At 45.6% G+C, this 24,129-nt stretch overlaps 1 protein-coding gene and 1 long non-coding RNA gene across 8 annotated transcripts in view; one reads left to right on the top strand and one right to left on the bottom strand.

The window, feature by feature from the left end:
• Positions 1-5,156: 5,156 nt before the first annotated feature.
• Positions 5,157-14,383, bottom strand: LOC106738337 (uncharacterized). Its single transcript, XR_001371795.3, has 4 exons — positions 14,294-14,383; positions 11,507-11,598; positions 8,562-11,117; positions 5,157-8,488 (listed from the first exon to the last, which is right to left on the bottom strand). It is a non-coding gene; the product is annotated as an uncharacterized LOC106738337 (long non-coding RNA).
• A 42-nt stretch (positions 14,384-14,425) lies between these two features.
• The window catches only part of GSR (glutathione-disulfide reductase), a 47,619-nt gene continuing 37,915 nt past the window's right edge, over positions 14,426-24,129 (top strand). For 6 of the 7 annotated variants that reach the window (XR_002092332.2, XM_006266908.3, XM_019494149.2 and 3 more), the window contains exons 1-5: positions 14,426-14,581; positions 16,104-16,130; positions 17,437-17,525; positions 19,935-20,004; positions 21,131-21,278. Coding sequence is in view for 6 of the 7 variants with exons in the window: in XM_006266908.3 (XP_006266970.2) it covers positions 14,426-14,581; positions 16,104-16,130; positions 17,437-17,525; positions 19,935-20,004; positions 21,131-21,278 (490 nt within the window). In the remaining variant the exon portion in view is untranslated. Of the gene's footprint in view, positions 14,582-14,833; positions 15,021-16,103; positions 16,131-17,436; positions 17,526-19,934; positions 20,005-21,130; positions 21,279-24,129 lie in introns of those variants that run through there. The other variant, XM_019494150.2, reaches the window with a different exon arrangement.

Below are 24,129 nucleotides of genomic sequence, written 5' to 3'. Positions count from 1 at the left end.
TATCATTCCTGGAGGACTAACCTGCAAGCTCCAACCATTGGATATCTCTGTCAACCATTTGTTCAAATGTTTCATGAGAAAGGAGTGGGAAAAATGGGTGAGTCAGGGTGTTCATTCATTCGCCCCATCTGGAAAACAGCAACAAGCCACCTATACAGAAGTTTGTAACTGGATTGTTGTGGCCTGGAGAGCTGTGAAATGAAGCTCTATAATCAACGGCTTCTTTAAAGCTGGAATCCTGGATGGCACATCGGGTGAGGAGTCAGACTACGCTGATTCGGAAGACTACGCTGATGAACTTGATGACGCTGCTTTTGTAGAAGCGTATTTCGGCGAATCAAATTACGATACGGACTTTGAAGGTTTTCCAGCCAGCGAAGAAGAGGCACCCAATTGGGTTTGAACGTTATTTAGACATTTATATGTTTTAATTTTCATTAAAGACTGTTCTAACGTCTGCAATAAAAAATTTGATTTTTGTAGCATAAGTTTTTTACTATTAATGTGATAGCGTGCCTTTAGCCAATAGTTAAGCAACACTTCCCTGCTTTTCCTATCTGGCATCTTACTTACTTTTTGAGCTACATTAACAGTTAAAAAAATACCGGTACATTTAACAATCCATATCCTTTATTTATAAATTGAAACAAACTATATACATTTATATTTATAATTTAGTCAATTTAATGAATTTGACTTTTTTCCATCAGCATTGGGTGGACCAGCTATAGCACTCATATCATCATCGTCCAGTATGTCGTATAACCTGGAAATACTATTCAAACAATTATTAATGCACTTATTAACTTCTGCTACACTTGTTTTTGCATAAATGGCTCTGCATAGCCCGCATCCTTGTATAACCTGCACCCATCTGTCATGTTTGTAAAAACTTATATAACCCGTGGACTATATGTGAGAAAATACGGTACATTTCTGCGATAAAGCTAGAGATGTGAAGGCCCACAAAAAAACCAAAAAATTGGGGGGGGGGAATTTTTTTTTTCATTCTTTTTCTGAGGACTTTTTTTGTTTTTTTCTGAAAAACTGGAAAAATTGAAAATGTTTTGAAAATTAAAAACCTCTTATGAAATAATTTCTTTTAGAATGATAATAAAATGTTTAAGACAATGTGTTCATATATTGCTACCTTTAATTCCCCAAAATGTTTTCTAAAAACTATGTAATAGGAAGACTTTTATGAAATACTATCTACAGCATCTGATCATTACAATTCCTGTACACTGAGGACATGCAGTACAGTACAACTCTCAGATGCAAGAGCAAGATGCATTTCTGCCCCAAGGAGGCACTGCCATTTTCACAAGAGAAGGAAAAAGGATTCAGTGCCTTCTTTGTTTGTGGACTTCCTCTATTGTTGACTTTTGATCTAGAGGTTGGTGGATCTGCTTCTGTCCTCCTGACTAGGTCTCAAAGGACTGGGAGTGGACACTGGCAGCAGCATCCATTAATTCCTGTAGAGATTAGAAACAAGGAGCTTATTGCCCTGCTTGCTCAAAAACCTCAAGAGAGGAGACATAGCAAGTCTAAAGGTTTTTTGAGTTGGAAGGAACTTGCCTCCTTCTGGCCCTGTGACTTTGAGATCCACAGAAATACAGAAGCAGCACACAGGAGCTGAAAGAACGTATACTTCTTTATTGAAAGGTAAGAGTTTAAATTTCTCTGAATTCAGTATATTAAACTATATTTTAGCTGCATTCGTATATTTTCATAACCTATGTAATTCATAATTGAGTTCCTACTAATCTGATGTTTTGTGACAAATCACCCAAGCCTAGCAGTGAGGTGAGGACTGCAGGGCAGGGAAGTTGTTCACAGTTAACTCTGAGGAGGCCTCTCCTCCATCCATTACTATATTTGTACATGCTGTAGCGTAGTGTTTATATATGCAAGCTAGCTGCTAAATTACATTTTCTTTTTTATTCCCTCAGCAAAATGGTGCAACCAACTTCTAGCACATGGAAGCATTTCCATACTGCAAGTTAGTCTGAGGAAAAAAATGTGACTTGCAAATACTGTCAAATGAAATATGCATTTCCAAATGCTTCTAGGATGACCAAACACATCCTTGTATGTAAGAAGCGTCCTGCAGATATTAAAAAAATCCTTAATGGGTGTAAGTGAGGAGGAGGTAGATCATGATGATGAAAGTGCAAGTAGCTCTTTCCAACATTCTGGATCCATAAGTTCTCCTGCTGCTGCTGCTTCTTCCATAACATCAGCATCACAAAGGGTTGCCCAATCAACATCCTCAAGTAACCAAATATTGCAACCAACTATGCAAAAGACTCTCAATAGCTGCATTTGTAGACAAGATGACACCTGAAGATCAGGGAAAAATTGACCACGCTCTTTCAAGAGCAATATATTCTTCTGGGACGCCATTGTCAATAACTGAAAATGCATACTAGCAGGAAGTTTTTAAATTACTAAGACCATCATACTGTTTGCCCAGCAGACATTCTTTGAGCAAGTCTCTTTTGGAGTCAGAATATGAACGTGTAATGCAATCTGTGCAAGGAAAAATCAATGAAGAACTGTGTCTTGCAGTACTTATAGATGGATGGACAAATGTGAGGGGAGAAGGAATTATAAACTTTGTGATAACACCTCAACCAGTCTTTTACAGAAGCATTGAAACAGGTGAGAACAGGCATACTGCAGAGTACATCAGTAGTAAAATATGTGATGTCCTATTGAAGATTGGTAGTGGTAAAGTATTTGCTTTGCTGACTGACAATGCAAGTAATATGCAAGCAGCATGGGAAATCATAATAGATAAATATCCACATATTTCTGCACTAGGACGTGCATCCCATGGTCTAAACTTGCTTCTTAATGACATCATGAAGTTGGACGCTCTGCAAAAGATCTATAGAAGAGCAAAAGAAGTTATAAAACATGTAAAAGCTACTCATATTGTAGCTGCAGTCTTTAAGAAGCAGCAGAAAGAAAAGAATGCAAAGAATCAAATAGTGACACTCAAACTAGTAAAACTAGATGGGGTGGAGTTGTAATCTCATTTGAAAGTTTACTAAAAAACAAAGAAGCTCTTCAAGACATAGCAATAATTGAGCATCTTAAAGTACCCGGAAGTGTAAGGAATGCTGTGGTTAATCTGAGAGTGCACTTTTGTAAGACATTCCGTACCACATGGCCCAGATAAAATCAACTGTTTTTGCAAATCTAAGTGTATCTCAACTTACAAGTACAGAAGAAAGAAAAGTTTATTATTTTTATTAACAGACGGGAAGAATGTTGTTGCCAATCAATTTATGCTGCTGCAAATCTCTTAGATTCAAGATTCAAAGGCAGAAATGTTAGTGATGATAGTACCTGCTACTGCATTTGACTGACTTACAAAACAAGCAACACACTTAGGACTTGATGTTGGAAAGGTACTTTCAAATGTTGCAGACTACAGAACATCTTCAGTTATTCAGTCCAGGAATGCAGTCTGGGACTCTGCCAAGCATATCCCTCCTGCAACATGGTGGCAAGGCCTTCACATGACACAGCCTCTGGCTCCTCTTGCTTCTTGCCTGCTTCAGATTCCTCCATCTTCTGCAGCATGTGAAAGAAACTCATCTATGTTTGGAATACTCACACCAAATCAAGAAATAAATTAACAAACATGTGAAAGAGTAGAGAAGCTTGCCTCAATCTGGGCAAGCCTCCAGTTTTCAGAAGTCCATGAAGATGATAAAAATGAAAGATCAGAAGAATCAGAAACTGCTGACAGTGATAATTCAGAAAAGGACATTGATTAAAGTTTCATGTAGCAAAATTTGTATTCAATGAGTCTTGATTTTTTTTTCCAATTCTTTCTCAGCTCTTTTTCTAAAAATAAGTGCTTTCTCTATCTGCTTGAGATTAAGTCCAGAATACATAATAACGTTCTTTGTTTTACTATGATGTTGATGGTTTCTTCTATTTTCAACTTAAACGTTTGTCTGCTTCTCGTAAACTGGCAAAAAGAAAGAGATGCTTGGTTATTTAGAGTTCAGCAGCTTGTAGCTCCATTTGTAACACAAATTAAAAACATTTTAAAGTAAATTCAATGAGTAAATTTGTAATTCTTGTCTGAATAAACTATATTTTTAAATTTAATATGTATACCAAACGATTTTATGAGCAATACATAATACATTTTATGTTCTTAAAGTAGCAATGTGAATTTAGATCTGTAAAGGGTGCTAAGAAAATAAGTATTACATATATTTCAATATTTTCCCAAATTTCCATTTTTTCTCCCAGAAAAAAAACTTTTTTTTTCCCATGACTTCAAAATTTCTGGGAAGTTTTACATCTCTAGATAAAGCTAGTAGGGCTGTTCGAGGCTTCGGACCATGCTTCAGATCTGGAGAAGATCTGAATGCTTTGGACGACGAAGGAGCATGTCTGGATCGAAGCACTGGCTTCTTTAGGCTTTCCGAAGCGGTTCAGAGCTTCTGAGCTGCTTCAGAAAAGCTTCGGAGCCGCTTCGGAGATCCAGCCATAGGGTATAATGGGGAATCAATGAAATATCTACAACTTTGTTGTTTTTTGTCTGATTTGGATGAAACTTGCAGGGGTGGTAGCCTCTGCTGAGTGTATGAAGTCAGCCAAGTTTCAAGAAGATAGGTACAGAGGCTTGGGGGGAACTGCACCTCAAGCTGCTGACAGGCAAAACTCATGACATAGATGACCCTGTGTGTGTTAAGGTGCAGCAGGCTGAAAACTGCAGGGGTGGTGGCCCCTGCTGAGGCCACAAAGCCTGCCAAGTTTCAAGAAGATAAGTGCAGGGGTTTGGGGGAAACTGCACCTCAAGCTGCGGACAAGCAAAATTCATGACATGGGTGACACTGTGTGTGTTAAGGTGCAGTAGGGTGAAAGGTGCAGGCCTGCTAGCCCCTGCTGCGGTCACGAAGCCTGCCAGCTGTCAAGGAGATAGGTGAAGGGTGGTTCTGGGGCCCTGCACCTCTAGCTGCTGACAGGCAAAACTTGTGACATGGGTGCTTGTGTAGATTCTGTAACCTGGGCAGTACTCCAAGAGGTACCCCCTCTCCAACTGAAGGGATCAAAGCAGGTGCACAAGCGCTGTGGGAGGTGTAGGGACTCTCCTCCCCCTACAGAGCAGAGCCAAACCACCAATGGGGACTTAACCATATTCCTTTTAATGAGGGAACAATACTGGGAACATAACCAGTATAAACCAGGGGGGTATAGGGGACAATACAATGCCCCAAAGGGGCAGGATTCAACAAAGGTTAGACACTTACAATCATAGACATATTCATTCAGTTGACAAAAGACAGGTTTAACCAACATGTAAAACACAAAAAGCAGAACAAACAATACTGGTTGTTATTACTGGAAATATAAAAGGCACAAAATACAAAATGTCAAATTACAAGGAATATAGGGCCTAGGCATCTGGAGGGGGAAAGAGGGGGAAAACACAATGGCCCCTTTCCACTGCAAGAGGAATTTTCTTTGTTAGCTCACTTACCCCAAGTCACCAAAACTAGGACTCTGGGACTTGAACTCAGAACTCCCATATAGTAGGCAGAAACTCTGCCATATAGCCACCAGTGCTGGTACAATGCTATCCTGCTAGAGGTCTTGACTTTCCTGGAGCCCCAGCCTCACTGGGAACCTCTCAGGTTGCTGCTCAGATCTTGCTGGAGCTGGGGAGCCTCTCCTGCTGGCCACAGCCTCTCATAGGGGATCCTGGAGCCCAGTGGGGAGCCTCTCCTGCCAGCCGCACATCGCACTGCTGAGGACCCCAGTGCTGCCTGCAGGTCCCACTCATTCAGGCTCTTCTGGGGCAACTGCTCCTGCCCCGCTAGCTCAGCTCTTGCCAGCTCCTTGAAGCTCCTTCCTTGTGGTTCCTCGCTGGTCTCTTCCCTGAGTCAGCCGCACTGCCCCTTTTATCCCCCTCCAGGTGACCCACAGGGCCAATCAGGGGACGTGGAGGGTGAGTCTCTGGGGCCTGATTGGTGAGGAAAGGGAATCCCAAGTCCTCCAATCATCTTTTGCCCTTTCAAAACCCCTGGGCTAAGTCACTGCAAAACCCCTGGCTTGTGACCAGCCAGCCCGTCACAATTCTTTAAACTTTTTGTTAATGAAATGCAGCAAGCTCCCCCAAGCAATGGGACTCAAAGAATGCAGAGGGCATTTCCCGTATTATTTTAACACACAGGAAAAACAGAATTATGTGGGACTTCTCCTGGAAGCAGAGTACTGTGGGGTTGAAAGTATGACACCTGGTGAGAAGGGCAATTTTTAGAATGGTATCAGAACAACCGTGATAAGACCTTTGACATGCAAAAGGAATTGGCCTATTATTGGCAGTGTTGGCTACAAATGTCCAACTCAGGATCCTTAAAATTCTGGTTTATTAGGCGGATTGAAGCACTGTAATGAAGTTAAATCATAAACCTTGGGGCTGGTCCCCCCCCCCACACATGCACACACATAGTAGCAAGCTACAAGAGTCAGGTATACCTATCCCACAGGCACTGGAGTCTGCCATTGAGGCTTCTTTCAGCATGGTGTTATCTTCCAGAAGGGGGTCGCTGGCTGGTCCTTCTGGCTGGACAGGTCAGGTGCTGGTCAAGTTGGAGATCAAGAGGGCGCCACTGAGGGTTACTTTTCACTGCTTTTTATCTGTCCTTGGCAGACTTTGGTGACTCCCCACTTTTCAGGTTTGCCCAATCCAGGGGTTGTTGACCCTTGGATTGGGGACTTCCCCCTCAATCCAGGGGTTGTTGACCCTTGGTTGTGGGACTTCCCCCTCAGTGGCTACTGGATAGCATCTGTTAGCCCCAGGGGTCGTCCGCATGTACATGCAGGTTTGGAAGTCCGTTGATGAATTTTGAATAGGGCTCTGGGAGCAGTCAATCTGGAGATATTCAGCCCAAAAGTTGGTCCCCAGCGTTGATTAACTTAGGCCAGGGCTTCTAGCCCTTGATCACTCAGGTTTAGAGATTTTCCGGTTGTTACATTGTCTTCTATTGAGGTCTTCCGTTGGTTGATCTGCAGTTTCCTTAGGTGTTAATTACTGTCTGCTACCGTGTTACACATTCAATCACTGATTCACTCGCTCTTTCAGGGGCCCGCCTGACACAGGGAAGGGCAGTTTGATTCCTGCCCATGTTAACATTGTTACAATGTTTAACTTACTTATGAAACTAAACACATTTAGTTGAAAGTTGAAAGGTGAGGAGTATAAAATATAAGCTACAAAAGTAATGCCATGGCACACAAATAGATAAAAATACCAAAATACAAGGGGAGATACAAAATGCACACATACAAATTTCAAAACACAATTCCTTATCTTAAAGTGAAAGAAAGAGGAAGGAAGAAAAGGTAGAAGAAGAAAAACATATCCAAGAAGGGGAGAGCAACTGCAGGCAAGAGGAAAAGGGGCTTTCTGCTACAGCAGCTGGATGTAAAAATTTTGAAGGAGGCCTCTTGCCTCTACAGGAAAGAGATTATGAAAATGACATGGCAGGTAGAGGTGGTGTAACAGGGTAAACTCAAATAGGTAAGTCTCTGCAAAGACCCTTTCCAATATATCACATTGGCATCTTTTTGTATGGCCATGTACAGATTTATGTTTTTGAAACCCCTGACCACAGTACTTCTTCCCCCAGACAATTATCACAAAGAGATTTTTTATCCCAATCTATTCAGTGGTTAATGTACCCCTCCGAGAAAGAAAAAAAATCCAAATCCAGCATACTTTACAGGGTGTGGAATTTCAAGCGGGGGACTATTTTTTAGATGGCTATGCAGAAATTGATGGAAAACATGCAGCCTTTGAACTTAATGGCTGCTTTTTCCATGGCTGTATCTCCTGCTGCAATTAAAATGAATGGAACCCATTGACAGGGACAACCTATGGCTTTTTGAATTGTCAGACACAGTACAAGGCAAATATTTTAAGAGACTAGGATTTACTGTCAGGACCATTTCGGAGCATGAGTGGAGGACTTTGTTAGAATCAGTCAGGGAGTTCACAAATTTCTTAAGCAGAACCCAGCTGCCTTCTCCTCTGGCACCTAGGGACGAACTCTTTGGGGGAAGAACTAATACCATCTCTGTCTCTATTACAGAAGTAATCTGAGTGAACAAATTCATTATTATGATTTTACCAGTCTCCACCCCTTCAGAAACAAAACAAACACTAACAAAACATAAACACTGTACCAGGTCACACAAGAAACCTTTTCTGAGCAGGGGTGGGGGCGCTACTTTTTAAATTCTCAAATAATGCCCCATACACCCCTGCTCAGGGACCTCCAGGGGTTCAACACCTTGCTTGACTGCCATTGTCTTTGGACAAAACAGCTGCAACAGTCTTATTTTGAATGCCTCTTGTTAGGACATGAGCAAAAACAGTTCACGCAAAGACCTTTACTCTCAGTGGGGTGCCAATGTGTAGATTTTGAAAGCTCTCTGTATGGGAAGCACCTACCTGCAAAGGAAGCATAATTAGCACAGACCTACATGATGACAATAGAAAGCCACCCCCCAAATTATCTACTTACCTCAACAGTGTCCCTTGGAGCAGGACTGTCCACCAGCTCTGTGCTCTCCACGAAAGGCTCTGATATGGGCTGCTGGGGTTCTGTTATCGTCCTTGGGCCAGTTTTAGGCGTCTGGGAATCTGTCTCAGTTACCTGAACCTCTTTCACAGTGTTTCTGAGCGAGAGGTGTGTGAATAGTGCCGGGGCTTCCAATCTAGGTTCCACCTTTCCTTGATCAGATTGGTTCAGCACTATTCTCAGGGAGGTCCTCATTGTTCTCAGGTGAAAACATCCCACCCTATTGTAGTCAATAGGTCTGATGACTTGATGATGATGGCCCATCCAAATTTTCCATAGCTTTCCTGCTTTCCTCAGGCATGTTCCAACATGTCCTTTTGAGGGGACCCTGTTTACCCTCACTGTGCAGGGAAGGTAGAGTACAATGCCCCAGCCAACGTTTTGTTGTGTTTTGTAGGTTAACAGAACCCTCACCCATCCACACCCTTGCCAGTGTTATGCACCCAGGGCCCCAAGAGACTGAACAGCACATGACCTGGTGACCATCTATGGGGACCTGGTGACCGTCTATAAACTCACTAGGGGGGACCAGAAGGGTTTGGGGGAGACTTTGTTTCCCTTAGCGCCCCCTGGGATAACAAGGAATAACGGCCACAAATTGTTGGAGAGTAGGTTTAGATTAGACATCCATAAGAACTACTTCAGTCAGGGCAGCTAGGATCTGGAACCAACTTCCAAGGGAAGTGGTGCTGGTTCCTACCCTGGGGGTCTTTAAGAAGCGGCTTGATGCCTACCTGGCTGGGGTCATTTGAGCCCAGTTTTCTTCCTGCCCAGGCAGGGGGTCAGACCTGAAGATCTACAAGGTCCCTTCCAACCCTACTTCTATGATTCTATGACAACAGTGAGCATTCATTTTAAAACAGCCTTTATTTCCATCAAATTCTGTATAAAATGTACTGCTTTTTGCTAGTTTTATACTATATCCTGGCTAAACTTTTCTCCAGAGCACGGTTTTATAAGCTCTTGTCCCAATTAAGTGTTCCAACATAGGGTATGAGAGGCCTATTTTTTTCCTGGATAATTCCATATGGAGCAGAATTTGGGTCTCTAGACAAATTAGCAGACATTAACAATGGCTATACCAAGCAAAATGCCTCTCAGTTAATTTCAAACAACCCAGGCTATAAGCTAATGCAATAACATTATTTAATATCTTCATCAGCGATTTGGACGAGGATGTGGAGAGCACCCTCTCCAAGTTCGCTTATGATACCAAGTTATGGGGCAAAGTTAGTACACCGGAGGGCAGGGAGCAGATTCAGGCTGACCTGGACAGGTTGGATCAATGGGCAGAGAGAAATAGGATGCAATTTAGTGAAGATAAATGTAAGGTACTCCACCTGGGAAGGAGGAACCCCCCGCACACCTATAGGTTAGGGAGCGTCCTTCTCAGCAGCTCGGAGGCAGAGAGGGACCTTGGAGTCATAATTGACTCCAAGATGAACATGAACCGGCAGCATAACAAGGCCATCAACAGGGCCAATTGTACCTTGTAGTGCTTTAGCAGGTGCATGACTAATAGAACAAAGGAGGTGATGCTCCCGCTCTATACAGCACTGGTCAGGCTGCAGTTGGAGTACTGTGTCCAGTTTTGGGCACCGCACTTCAAGAGGGATGCGGGGAATCTCGAGAGGGTCCAGAGGAGGGCCACTCGCATGATTAGTGGCCTTCGTGATAGACCCTACGGGGGGAGGTTGAGAGAGCTGAATCTCTTCAGCCTTCACAAGTCTCTTGACTTGAGTCGTCTCGACTGAGGGGAGAGCTTGTGGCCGCCTATAAATTTATTAGGGGAGGTCAACAGGGAATAGGGGAAGTGCTGTTTACTAAGGCGCCCCAGGGAGTGACTAGGAATAATGGGTGTAAACTAGTTGAGAGTGGATTTAGGTTAGATATTAGGAAGAAATTTTTCACAGTAAGGGTGGCCAGGATCTGGAATGGGCTTCCAAGAGATGTGGTGCTATCACCTAGCTTGGAGGTCTTCAAGGGGAGGCTAGATAGTCACCTGGCTGGGGTCATCTGACCTTGGTCCTCTTTCCTGCCAGGGGCAGGGGGTCGGACACGATGATCCATTGTGGTCCCTTCAGGCTCTACGATCTATGAATCTATGAACAATATTTAAAATGGTTTCCATACACAGCTCACTACAAAGTTCCCGAATTGTTTGGTTTATATCCTCAGCCGTCCAGTTCACACTCTTGTGGCTTCCTTATTCTGGTTCATCTAAAAAACAACCCACATACTCTTCAACACCTCATTCTCAAACAATATTTAATTATGCCATAAAACGAAGCCTGCATAAGCGCTCATGAGTTTTTCATGCTTTTGATGGGAAACAGGACCTACTAGTTCTATTCCTAATTTTCTTCTAAAAGATGAAGAGAAATCTTCTTCAATATGGAGCCTCTGTTCTTCATAAAAACAGCTTCCATTTTCCAATACCAGGGTTAAAGGACTTCTAGTGTGTTGTCTTTCTGGATTCATTAGAAAGGCTTCATTTAGCTGTGGAGGGATTTCAAATGAAAAACTCTAGTTAGTCATGGTCTAATCAGCTCATAGCTAATTCCCACCCTGGCTACAGGAAACCCACCAAACCCCTAAGGGTCTCCACACTCGTGGTTCCAACCATATTCTCCCCACCCACAGTCCAACTCAAGGCACACCTCTTCTCCCAAATCCTCAGTGCTTGCTTTGGGAGTCTGGTCAGCCAGCTCCCCAGCCTGCTGCAGACTTGCACAGGTGTCCTGCCCAGGGTCAGTCACTTCAAACGACTGTTGTGTTAGGAGGGGTGTTCTCCTTCATCTCCCTCTCTCAGAGCTATCACTACGGTAGCATTTTCTTGGCAGATAGCTGGCAAGCCTTGGCGGTATAGCACGAACAAAGGGTCTTACCAGCATAGTGTAAGGATCCATATTTGCTTCTGTCTGCATTAGCGTGGTTTCAGAAAACATGCAGCGTGCTTTGGAGGGTTCCCCAAACAGGCCTGGGAAAACAGACAGGCTGAGTCTTCCAGTCTAGGTCCCACCCCTACGTTTGCTCCAGTTGGTTTAGTGCTATTCTTGGGGAGATCTGGCACCCCTGAAACCCCCACTGATTGGTCGAGGGCAGTGGGGAAAGATGTTAGAGGGGTCACAACCCCACGCTTTCCAGATAGGTCATGCCTGTGCCTCGTGGCCTAGGTGGGGGCAGGGGATTCTGGGACCAACGTGGAGGTGTGGGGAGGGCGGGGGCTAGGTCATGTGGGTGGGCCTTTTGAAGTCAAAGGCCATGTGATGGGGAACAAGGGATTCTGGGATCAACATGGCAACGTGGGGACAGGCCTTCTGGTGTCATAGGCCATGTGACAGCCGGGACTTCTGGTTCCAGGGTCAGAACCTGTCCCCCTCCCCCCATGGAGTACTTCCAGGGAAAGGGGGCGGGGCTTCTGGTGGCAAAGATCAGGGGTTGTAGGGGAGGGGGAGTGCCACAGGGGGCCTGGTGGGACTTCCAGCTCCAAGACGGTGACCAGGGGGGCCGGGCACCTGTCAAGGGGCAGGGCTTATCAGTTTGACATGAGGCGTACCCTATATACTACTTAAGTATTTGCTAAAGTTGTCTGGAGAGGCCTGGGCAGATTGAGAAAGCAACATGAAGCTGCTGCAAAGAAGAGAGAAGATAGGCATCTTCAAACATCTGAAAGGCTGCAATAAAGAGAAGTGAAAACACTTTTTTTTTTTATCTTTGTTGAAGAGGGCAGGATGCAAAGCAGTGGCTTCAAGATGTAGGCCTAGATTAGATATCAAGAAAAACTTCTTGATATAACAGTGAAATAGACGGCTCCGGGAAGCTGTGAAATCTCTTTCACTGAAGGCTTTCAAGAAGAGGTGGGATAAACTGTCAGGGATGATTTAAGTGTAGCAGGTTGTACCAGATGACCCTTGAGGTTCATTCCAACACTATGATTCTATGAAGTCTATCTGTAAAATAAGTCTACCATCATGATAGTTGCTTTAGCAACCCTAGTGACATGGCAGCAGTATGGGTCAGTGCCTTTGCTAAAATGAAAGTGGAGTCAGAGAACAAGTTGTGTCTGAGCAAGGCACTCTGTTTGGAGACACTGGGCACATCTATATGTGCAATTAATTGGAAGCAATTGTGCCAGAGTTTATTGCTCTTGGGTGTGCCATTTGAATATGTGCCCAGGACTGTAGCACGTTGAGTCAGGTTGAAGCAGCCCCAGTTGACAAGGAGCCCTGGGCAGGTCACCCTGCCAGCCCAGGGCTGCTGCAACCTAGCTCTATGTGGTGTAGATGGGCTGGATGGAGCACGAGGGTGCTCCAGTACAGGGCAGCAAGCAGGCAGCCCCCTCAACAAAGCACCCTTGCGTCCCTATCAGCCAGGTCAGTGTTAGATATGACCACTGCACATGAAAAAACTCTGCAGCAGGGTAGTACTTGTATTTACAAGTACTACCCGGCTGTGGAGTTTATTACTTTCCTGTGGCCTAATAGGGTAGTAGAGGAAGAGATTTACTGCCAAGCTAATTAGGCATCTGTCAGTACAGGTCTCGTGTAGACATGCCCAGTGTCTGCTGCGACTGCTTGGTTTCTCGTTGCTCTAAGTGCTAAGAGGAGGCTCATGTGGATACAGCAGCTTATTCTGCCCAGCACTCCAGAGGAAGTAAACCCTTGCCAAGAGGCTGAAATCCTAGGGAAACAATATGATAATTTGTCCTTGTTTTCCCCCTCTTTACATGATGCTACAGCCCCATATAAGCCCAAGGGCAACTCTACAGAGTTTGGACTTTGTGCCAGTCTATCTTCAGCCAAAGAACTTCTGCCTTTACCCAAGTACCTACGTTTCCTAAAGGGGCAGTTAGGCCCAGATTTGCTTTATAGATCCAACCATGAGTCCTCCCCCGCCTCCTTTCTCTTGTATCTACTGCTGCAGAAGCACACTTTCTCAAGATCAGCCCCTTTTTGTTACACTTCAGAGCCACAGACTCATCCTGCCCCCTACTCAGAACTAATTAGTGTCCTGTGGAGTACCTCACCCCCCTGCAGCCTCCTCCCTCCAACCTGGGGGACATCCGCTAAGATCAGCAGAGGCATTGACCCATACCCATGCCTTAAGGCACTGGTGATGCGTAGGGGGTGCATGTGCACCCCCTAAGAAAAGTGTTGCCAATGGTGTCTGCAGGTGGTTGCCGCTCGCCACCCCCTCACTCGTCCTCTGTGGGCAGTTGCCAGTTGGCACTCACCATGCTGCCCCCCCCCCCGCCGGAACTCCCTGCTTGCTGCGCTGCCTGCAGGCGGTCGCTGTGCCCCACAGGCTCCAGGGGCACGCATCCTCATGGGTGACTGGTACCTCCTGAGTCAGCTCCCCGCAGCGGCCAGGAGGCCGCGCTCCCGGCAGTGCCAGGGCACTTCTCCTGGCGCCCCCACACCCCGGCGCCCCCACACCCCGGCCCGTGCCCACAGGGCTGGCACTGGTACTCCCGCCTGCCCGTCGCCTAAGCGGGGAGCGCGGGCTGCCAGGGGGTGCACGAGCACCCCCTACACATCCTTCATGCCTTAAGGTCCTGGGGGTGGGGACAACTCTTTTGCCAGGCCTGCCACAAATTAGCCCCCGACCATCCCCACGTGCCACTCGGGGCCCCTTCTCCCGCCCGAACTGCTGCTCTGCTTTCTGCTCCCTACCCGCGAGTGGGGCTGCCGCTGTGCGCGTGCCGCGAGCTCCCCCCAGCCGGGGCAGGAGCGCGGAGGGGAGCCCCGGCCCGGCCCCTCCCCGCGGCCCCGCCCCGGGGGTGACTCAGCAGCCCCGCGCTGGGCATGTCTGTCCGCTCGCTGCCGGGCCGCGCCATGGCGGCTGCCTACGACTACGTGGTGCTGGGCGGCGGGTCGGGCGGGCTGGCCAGCGCGCGGCGGGCGGCCGAGCTCGGGGCCCGCGTGGCCGTGGTGGAGGCTCACCGCCTGGGCGGCACCTGCGTGAGTGGGCAGCGGGGGCGGGAGCCTCTGGACATGGAGGTGGCCGGGTGATGCCTGCCCAGTCCCCCCGGGGAGGCGCAGTTGGCACCGGAAGCCGGGCGGGACCGTCCCTCTTCTGCAGGCAGGAAAGGATCAAGTGTCCTTGGAGCGGGGAAGAGCAGGTCCATTAGCTTTCCTTTCCCTGCCCCTGCGAAAGTGGGAGAATCGAGGACGGGTTAGCTGCGGGTTCTGCCTGGCTTGCTTGCCTCTTACTTTAAAAAAAGCTAGGAATTTTTGTTGAAAACTTCCCTTCGGGCGATATGAATACACTTCAGCGACAACTGGAAGGGAAAAGCCAAACTTCCCTTTCAGCCAGACCTGAAGGCTGCGGCGCTGAATTGTACTCCCAGACTATTTTTCGTGTTTAGGATGACCCACCTCTGGTGCTACTGATGACAAGGTAGCTAGTACCTCAGAAGCACTATGGCTGAAGTGTGAAGAAGACAGGATGGCTTAAGCAGGAAGTAAAGGAGAGGAGTGTCTTCATAGCAGCTAAAATATTTTCTTGCCTGCTGCATGCTTCAGCAAAAGTCGAGCAGCCCTGCTTTAGGGGAAGACAAGCTGCCAGTAACTACACCTAACACTTTGGGCTTTGCCTGGCACAGCTGTTTTCATCAGGACTACTCTTCTCATCCTTGACTGCAAGAGCGAAGAGTAGAGAGAGCTACTGTGCCTGTAGAAGGAAGAGCACACAGGGCTTTGATCACTTTTGGGATGCAGACTTAAGCAGCCATTTAACGTGTTTTGTCTTACATTGTCAGGCTAGATGCCACTCATGTTGGCATGGCAATGTCTGATGATGAATCGCTGTCTTCAAACACTTTTAAACCCAGAGCTCTTTTCCAGTGTATAGCTTACTAACTGGTGTGTGCCTGTTCTGTAAGTTGGTGGTGTGCTTGACAACAGACCTTTTGTCCTTGAAATAGAAATGGACCCAGTAATTTGAAAGGCAGCTTTAACAGGTGGAGGAAATGAGATGTAAAGACATTCCTTGTATAAGCCGGTGGCAGCGCTGAGACCAGATCCAGATTTCCTGTCTCTTAAGTTCTGTGATTAGAGGCAGCGTGGCTTTCTGCATGATGCTGCATGATAGTCAGGCAACACTGAGCAGAATTCCCTATAAAAAGTGCCATCAATTAGTTATTAAACTGTTATTTACACTTTTGAAAGAAAACACCTTTAAAATTGAGCAGCATATGAGGTTTTTTAACTACTATCTCATATTGGAACAAGCCTTGGAGAATTTGCATCTTTGGATCTGGTCATTGGAGTTGAACTAGCCAACCTAAGACCTCTCTTCTCAGTTTCAAGAAGTAGATGCCTCTGCATTGTAAGGACAGTTGGGTTTTTTTCTGCTTTGATTGAGGAAAAAAATGTTGATTTAACAGAAATACCCTTAAGTTAATTCTGTAATACTTAGCATTTTCTAAACCATTGCTTTTATTATAAATACAGACTAAGACTTAATCTTCTTTTCTCGTAGGTGAACGTTGGATGTGTACCAAAAAAGGTAGTGTTTTTCCCTTTCTTCCTGTTTTTGTCAAATTGAGAGAGATGTTTCTGCTCAGAATTTTCATGAATTTTCAAGCACAGAAGTTGCAAAATAGCTTTATCATTTCCTGCTCCCTGTACCAGAGGGCAGAGCTGAGGCTATTCAGGGAGCAGTATATTGTATTCCTCGTTGAAGTGTGCAGTGGTCACCATGTGTATGCACAGTGGCTATGTACAGCTGTTCAGTTTCTACTGGGAGAATCACTGCGCAGTGTGCAGTCTTTCTAGCTTTTTCTCCCAGAGCAAAAATAGCTGCTCTGGGAGAAAAATAACTTGGGCACAACCAGGCTTAAATAACTCCCTAGAGAGTTTCTCCTGGGAGACCAAAAGTCTATGGTTGCCTATAGATGTGTGGGGACGCTGCTCTGACGTGCTGTAATTAAAGTGCATTGAAGCGGAGGTGATTAATAGAGTCTGCTGGACCGTGCTAATTAGCATGCTCCAGCAGCCTCCACATCTCATGTAATCAGCATCCCCACACTTCAGAAATAGCGGCGGGGTGCTTTAACTAAAGTTGGTCAAGTGAGATTTAGTTTAAATGTCCCTGCTGCCATCTTGATGCATGGGGATGCTGAATGCACAACACCTGGTGGGCGCTTTAATTAGAGCAGCTCTTAGAAAGCACCTCCATTCCCAGAGTACATGTAAAGATGCCCTATATGCTTTTCCCTCAGCTTGATGCCTCCAGGGGACCAGGAGGAGTGGAGTTGTGGGAAAGGCTCTCCTGCTTTCCTGAGACTGGGAGGGGCTGCTAGCTGCTCCCTGCTTTCTTCTCACTCTGGAATTCCCAATATAAGACTCCATGCCCCAGTTTTTCCTTCTGCTCCTGGAGACCCCCATGTTTCTCAGACCTTGATCGGGGGAAGTGCAGAGAGTTTTTCTCTGCTGTTATATTTCCCTTGGGGACAGAGAGGAGTGGAGCAGGCACTCCTTGCCTTTCCCAGAATGAGATGACCCTGGTTTTGGGAAGGCACAGAGCGCAGGGGAAAGGGAGGGGCTACAAACTGAATGTCTATACTGCTTCCCCTCCGATTTCTACTAGGGGAAATAAATGTCTGTTTGTGGCCAGTATTGCATCACTGTCGTGCACAGGGTTACTTGTAGCTTCCTTCTTAAGGTTTTTGGGGATCTAAGGTACAAGACCAACTGTTAAAATAATGTCCTTTGAAATCATATATTGAATTCATCTTGAATTACTAGGCACAGCATAAGAGAAAGGAACATTAAGTGTACCTAAGTTAATATTCTCTGTGTCCTTGGAATAGGTAATGTGGAACACAGCTGTCCACTTTGAATTCATCCATGATCATGCAGACTATGGGTATGAAATGCCAGATGTGAAATTTAATTGGCGGTAAGTCTGAAGTGTATTATTCCAGGTCACTCTTTTGCATTTATCCTCTTGCCCAGCAGTTTTATTTTTAAAGTGCACTACATTCAGAGTACCTTCTTTTATGTATAATAGCAATTAGTGCACTACTTCCTGCACCCCCATCTCATTCCAATGTACATGGCACACTGTAGGAGAAACAAGGTTCATCCAGTTGCCTGCAGATTTTTTCCATGTCTCTCATAGGTGGTTTGGAATACTACATGAAATGGGCGGTAGGCTGCCAGCAGCCCTCCATTCCTTGATTAAGAAAATCTTACTGCTGTTGCCTTTACCAGCTGTATCTTGGCTTGATTCTGGAAAAGAACACTGAGAAAAAGCAGGATTGGAGTAGCCAAAATCCTCTGAAATCTAATTGATGCAACAACAGCTAGTCATACCTCCACCCTCAATTTAACATGGAGCTTGTGTTAGTTCCTATACTGGGCAGTCTTCTCAGAGTGATAAACTTTCTTGTGGTGTAGTCCAGTAGCGCTGGGCAAGGTCTAGGTCAAAGGTACTGTCACAACCCAAGGGTGTGATTTTTTGTTTGTGTGTGTTTCAGCACTGCTAAATTATTTCCCGCCACTTGTAGCTTTCTTTGCAGGGTGCATTTCTTTGTTGCAACATAGAAATGCACGTTGCAAGGAGTTCCCGCCATTTGTATTCAGATTTGTGCCCCACTATTGGCCAGTTCTAAATTATTCCTACGTGGCGGCTAGCAATTGGCTTGCTAGCCGTATAAGAGGCTTGAGTGGTTTCCGCCCAAGTTGGAGGACTCCACGAACATCAGGAGGAGGAGACTTCACGTCTCGTGAAGATCTCTAAGCGCTGCAGAGCCTATCGGACTCAGCGTGTATTTCAAGAAGGCTATAGGGGTCTGATCAGCCTCTCGCCTCTCCCCATCGCCGCCTAATCCCTCGATGTACCCTTCCCTGTGCGCAAGTTCCACGGAGCCTAGCAAACTTCGTGTGAGTGAATCCAGAGCTCTGTCCGAGTCCTTAAACTGGGACTTAAGCGAAGTTTTCTTGGAAGTTTTCCAGCCTGCACCGCGACCATCTACAGTGTAAGTAAACAATCTTAAATCAACCATTAAGCGTCCGTGCCTAATTCTAGCGTGCCGCCTGCCTTCCCCGACCCGGTGTGTCCGGGCTGCTGGCCACAGCCCGCCGTGCGAAAAAAAGGGCCTCGGACCACTCCCGGCCCGCACAGGTACAAGGGTGTCTTATGTGAAAATCCTGCGCTCCAGTTTACTTCATCCAGGAAAGCAAAAAGCTGTTGACATTAGGTTCAGGTTTGAGGTCTATGTTTTTTACTGCCCAACTGTAGAAATGGATGCCCTGTGGTATTTTTGACAGGCACTGTTAAAGATTAAAGTGGCATTGAATACCGGACTCTTTCCTGTATCCAGGGCTGTCCAACTGGTGGCCCATGGGCTGCATGTGGCCCATGACAGTTTCACATTCAGCCTCAGGGCTCCCACCCAGCAGCCACTTCTGCCCCTATTACTCTGATTGTAGCAGCAGCTGAGATCTCGGGGTTTTTCTCCCTCCCCTGGCTTATGCTGCATACTCCTAGCGCAGTCGTGGCACAGCATAGTGCAGTGCAGCCCACAGTGCTTGGGGAGCCAGCAGCCCACATCCTCCATGAAGCACGATACTACAGGGGAGCTTGCAGGGAACTGCAGGTGAGATGAGATGCTGTCCTGCACACTTGCCTGGAGCAGTGAGGTGGCAGGGTATGCGCTCGCCTGCCCAAGTGACTGTGATGTAATGTGGATATAGCTGGTTTTAAATGAGCTAGCTTGGGTATTGAAAGCAGAAAGCAGTCTAGCCATGGTGCTACAGAGCTCCACAAAGACCAATGTACCCTGCTTCTCAACAAGTAAAATGTTTGTATGGAACGTGAGTATTAGAATCCAGAGGAAATATCAGATTTTTCAATTCTCGTAGAGAAGTCCCTTCAAATGGAACACACGGCTTCGGTTCACTTGCTCTCTCGGCTGTTTTTGTATATTTAGGCTGGAATTTGAAGGCTCAAATCGGCAGTAAAATGTGTGCATCTGTGGGGCCTTTGCAGACCTCATTATTAATCTTATATATTCATAATTCAAATCCTGTTCCCAGAAGGAGATAATTAAGAGTAATAGCTTTTAAAAGGAAGACATACCAGGTGAAAGGTCACTTATTTATTCTTTATGGGAAAAAGCAGGATTTTAGCAGTGGGAATGATGGAAAAATAGTTGAGCACTTTCCATATGTGGTGAAAGGCTAGTATCTTTTTTTTTTTGGTATCTTTATTGACTCTGGTCCATGACCTGTGCATTGTAAAGCTAGTAAAATTGACTTAGCAAGAGAAAACACTTGTATAATATTAGTAACTTTTTTATTCCAGAATAATTAAAGAAAAACGTGATGCCTATGTGAGCCGCCTGAATGAGATCTATCAAAATAATTTAAACAAGGTCTGTAAACTTTTTTGTTACTTGTATGTGAACCATGTTTATGATTACAGCCTTCTGTTATAAGCTGCCTCTTTTTGTAGTACCCAAAGCATGATTTTTCTAAGATTTTTTCATTTTGAGCTTGTCTGAAGTTTCGTATTATACTTAGTAGCCTTTTTCTTTTTTGTTTCAGAGAAATCTTATGTTTTGTTTAAAAAAAAAATGGTTTATAATTTATGACACAGAGACCTTCTTTTCCTATGCCTCAGCATGCCATAAGGCGACCACTACTGCTACCACAACTACCAGCTTAGTTGTATTTTAGTTTACTGGACTTTGATTTTCTTTAGCTCCCCAAAGTGTACTATAGCTCTGGAAGCAGAATAAAAGTTTTTATCCTCTTTTATAAACATTTTAGGTTAAAAAGTAAACGTAGGCCTAGGATACCACAGAGATCTGACCCTTAGAAGGTGGTTTCTGAGCACTTTCTTTCTGTGACACTCCTTTAAGTTATCCAGAACAGGCACCCAAAATGTCTAGCTGTTTGTAAGAATGCCAACTGTTGCGTAGCACTTGTCTGACACAAAAGAGCTAATCTACTAATCTTTTGACCTGATGGGGGTTTGCCTGACACTTGCCTGTCTTCTGTCCCTGTAATTAGGCAATGCTGCATAGGCAGAGATATGTACTTGGTCAGGGATGTTTATTTCATTTGGGCTGGTAGACCAGATCTGGATTGTGGGGCTTCTAACAAGCCAGATGACCCATCTCCAGTGGTGGGGTGAAGAGCAGTGCTATTAACTGCTGTGGGCTGACTTAACCCCCAGCATCTGATATTGCTGCTGCTTGCCGTGTTGCTGCTGAAAGGCATCCCCGATGAGCATCTCAACCTGGCGATTCTGCGGTGGTGGTACTAACCCCGTGGATGCTGACCCTGCCAAAATGGTGGCACTGGCAGCATTGGGTGTTGATGCTGCTGCTGCTTGCCCCACCACAGAATTTCCAGTCCCATGAATCAGATTTGTAGGTTGGGTCTTCTGTATGTTTGACACCCCTGGACTAGGTGATGTGATGGATTCTTTCTGTCCCTAGCAGCCAGTTCTGTGGTTAACAGAATAAAAGCACAATCTGTGATTTATTTTTGTAGGGTCACATAGAAACGATTCGTGGCTATGGAACTTTTACATCTGATCCAGAGCCTACAGTTGAAGTTGGTGGTAAAAAGTACACTGCTCCCCACATTCTTATAGCTACAGGTGGGCGACCGGCAGTTCCCCGTGAAAGTGAAATTCCTGGTAAGTCTGCTAATAACATTAGTGATTTTCCCTTTATACTGATGATGACAGTCAGCAATTGCTAGTGCACCTTTGCCTTTTTGTAATAGTTTTTTAATAGTAGTTATAACCAGTGGTGCTCAATCTTCTGGCCCTGCAGGTCAGATGAATGGCATGGGGCCAATCTGTGTACTGGATCAGGCCCTTTGCTACCCCCACATGATTGGATTAGGTTCTGAGGCCTTGTGCCACTCCCACACACCAAGTTTGGGCCCCGCATACTGGGATTGGGACTACAGTGCCCAGTACCACTTCTGTGTGCCAGAGCTTGATCCGGTACGCAGGACCATGCTATCTGGACTGCATGTGTCCGGAAATTTGGCAGCAGGGGAATGGTGCCACCACTCCCTTGCTGTCAAATCTTCAGACCTGTGGAGAGCCCTGCAGGCTGGATGACCTAGTGCTGTATCTGGCCTGAGGGCTGGGGTTTGAGCACTGCTGGTTATAACTATGGACAATAGATTGGGCATGGGTTTAGAACTACATGTTCCACAATGAGTCTTTGGCTGATTGTTATTATACATAGTCTGCATCAAACCCGTTATTCTTGGTGTACCTTATCTATTAATAAATAGAGTAGTTATTGATTGCTCTTTACTTTCATGTTCAGCATCTCAGACATAATCTGCTTTCCATTAGTTGGTCAACCTTTCTGCCCTTTGATTTATTTTCTTTCCACACTTTTTTTTTTCTTATTTTTTCTGCTGGCTTTTTGAGTCTTCTCTTTCCCTGTAGCTGGTGGGAAGATGTTGCTATATCTGAGGGTCTTCACTCCCGATATCTTCCCTGTTCCATCCACTAAAATGACCAGTAATGAGATGGTAGTATAAGAGTGATATCATAGCTACGATAGTCCAGAAAATATATGAGGGGCAAGGATTTCTTAGTGTGATATCTTTTGGATTGAGCACCAGGCCCAAACCTGGCACTTAGGAGTGGTGCAGGGTCTGAAGGCCCAATCCTGGCATTTGGGTGTGGTTTGGGGCCTGATGGGCCAGAAGACTGAGCACCACTGGTTTATAATTATTATGTGGATCCCTTCACCAAATAAGACCTGATGAAAAATGTCTTGCATTTGAAAGCTTGTCTCACTTTATCCCAACAGCAATGAGATGTCATTTTGGGGCTGTAGAGCTGACACTCAAATAAGAACAGCTGGGGAAGGAGAATTCTCATCTCTCAGTTATTGTTTCAGGCTCTCTGCAGACTTGAGCAGAATGACTGACCGTGCTGGTTTACATTTTGAATTTTTTTTTCACAGTTGAGATGTTTGAAACTTACACTTTGTTCAGAACCTCACATTTCATTTTCAGTATGAGGATTGGTCAGAAAGTAACACTTCTTTTTTTTTTCTTTTCTTAACCAAATATTATTGAAAAAATAGTGTACTTGCATGGGGGTGTTGGTTACTTGTGTCTGAAAGCTTGTAAAGAACAACTTTTCCAGCTATTTAGTTGGTCTAATAAAAGATATCACATTTACCCAAAGACCCTTGTCTGCTTATACTTGCATGAAAAACTTGTGCAATGTTGCTAAACATAAAGCTATCTTTTCAACATAGTCACCTTTTCCATCAACCTTGAGCTTGTAAAAGTCCTTGTCATTGTTGTGCAGTCAGTTACTCAGCCTCTGTCACTTAGCTGTCATCCCACAAATTTCACCCTCGTAGTGCATCCCCTTACCTGTGAGAAGGCTGGGGCAGCACAGTCTATCCAAAACAATGAGTTTGCCTCTGGTATGCAAGCTGGTGTGTTTGGGTGAGCATTGTCATGCAGAAGCAGTACTTCAGACATGCTTCTGTTGGGCTCTTTGCATGCAATATTTTCAGTTTCTTCAGGGTTTTCACATGGTCCTTTGAGTTTATTGTAGTTCTCATAGCCAAGAAGTTAACAAGACAAACATCTTCCATGTCCGTGGCTTGCTTAGGAGATTAAAAATTAGGAAGCATTACTTTCTGGCTGACCCTTAGATATCAAACAAGCAGCATGCCTAATGCTCCTGTCCTCTGGTGACTGGAAAGCTATAATCACAAACATAAGGAAAAGCTCAAAAGCTGAGCAACTAAGGAAAGGGAATTATTGTTCTCGTTTTACATATTGAATTAACTTTGACACAAATTTAGAAAAAAGGAAATGTGTTAGATTCATGGCATTTCCCTCTTCAGTAAAAGTAAGGGAGCAATCACTATACATCTGAGATTTCTAGGCATCCCACCAGCCAAGTGAGATGAGCCTTGAGGTTTTGAAAGTTCCTAAGCACACAGAAACAAATTATTGTGAGGTAAGCTCAGATGTGAGTTTACAGCAATCAGCTGTTTCACAGTGATTGCCTGTGTGCATTCCTCTACCCCAGGGGTTTTTAACCTTTTTGAAGGAGTGTACCTCTTCTGGGTATACTTCTGGTGGAGAAGGGTGGTGGCAGCTGGACGCGGGGAGGGGGGTGGTGGTGGTGGCTGGATACAGAGCGCGGGGAGTGGCAGTGGTCAGTTGCGGAGTTGGGGGGACAGAGGGGGCTTGCACACAGCAGTGCAGGGTGGTGGGTGGTGGCGGCGGCTGCCGCATGCGAGCTCCACCCCCCCACACCCCACCCCCCAAATCTGGCCGGATGGATAGTGCCTGTGTGGCCCACAGAGGGGAGCTGCTGCCCCCCCCCCCGTCCTGGGAAGCAGCAGCGTGGGGTGGTAGGTCATGGTTGTCTGTTCCTGCCTGCCCGCGCATACCCCCTAGCCCCTTTCCAAGTACCCTTGGAGAGTTATGCATAGTTCTCCAGTTTAACCATGAGGACTTCTTGGAAGACCAAGTCAAAGGCTTTT

This window comes from Alligator mississippiensis, chromosome 2 (assembly GCF_030867095.1).
Source record: "Alligator mississippiensis isolate rAllMis1 chromosome 2, rAllMis1, whole genome shotgun sequence".
NCBI classification, from domain to species: Eukaryota; Metazoa; Chordata; order Crocodylia; family Alligatoridae; genus Alligator; species Alligator mississippiensis.
Note: the sequence above shows the minus strand (reverse complement) of the source record. Positions and strands in the feature narration are given on the sequence as shown.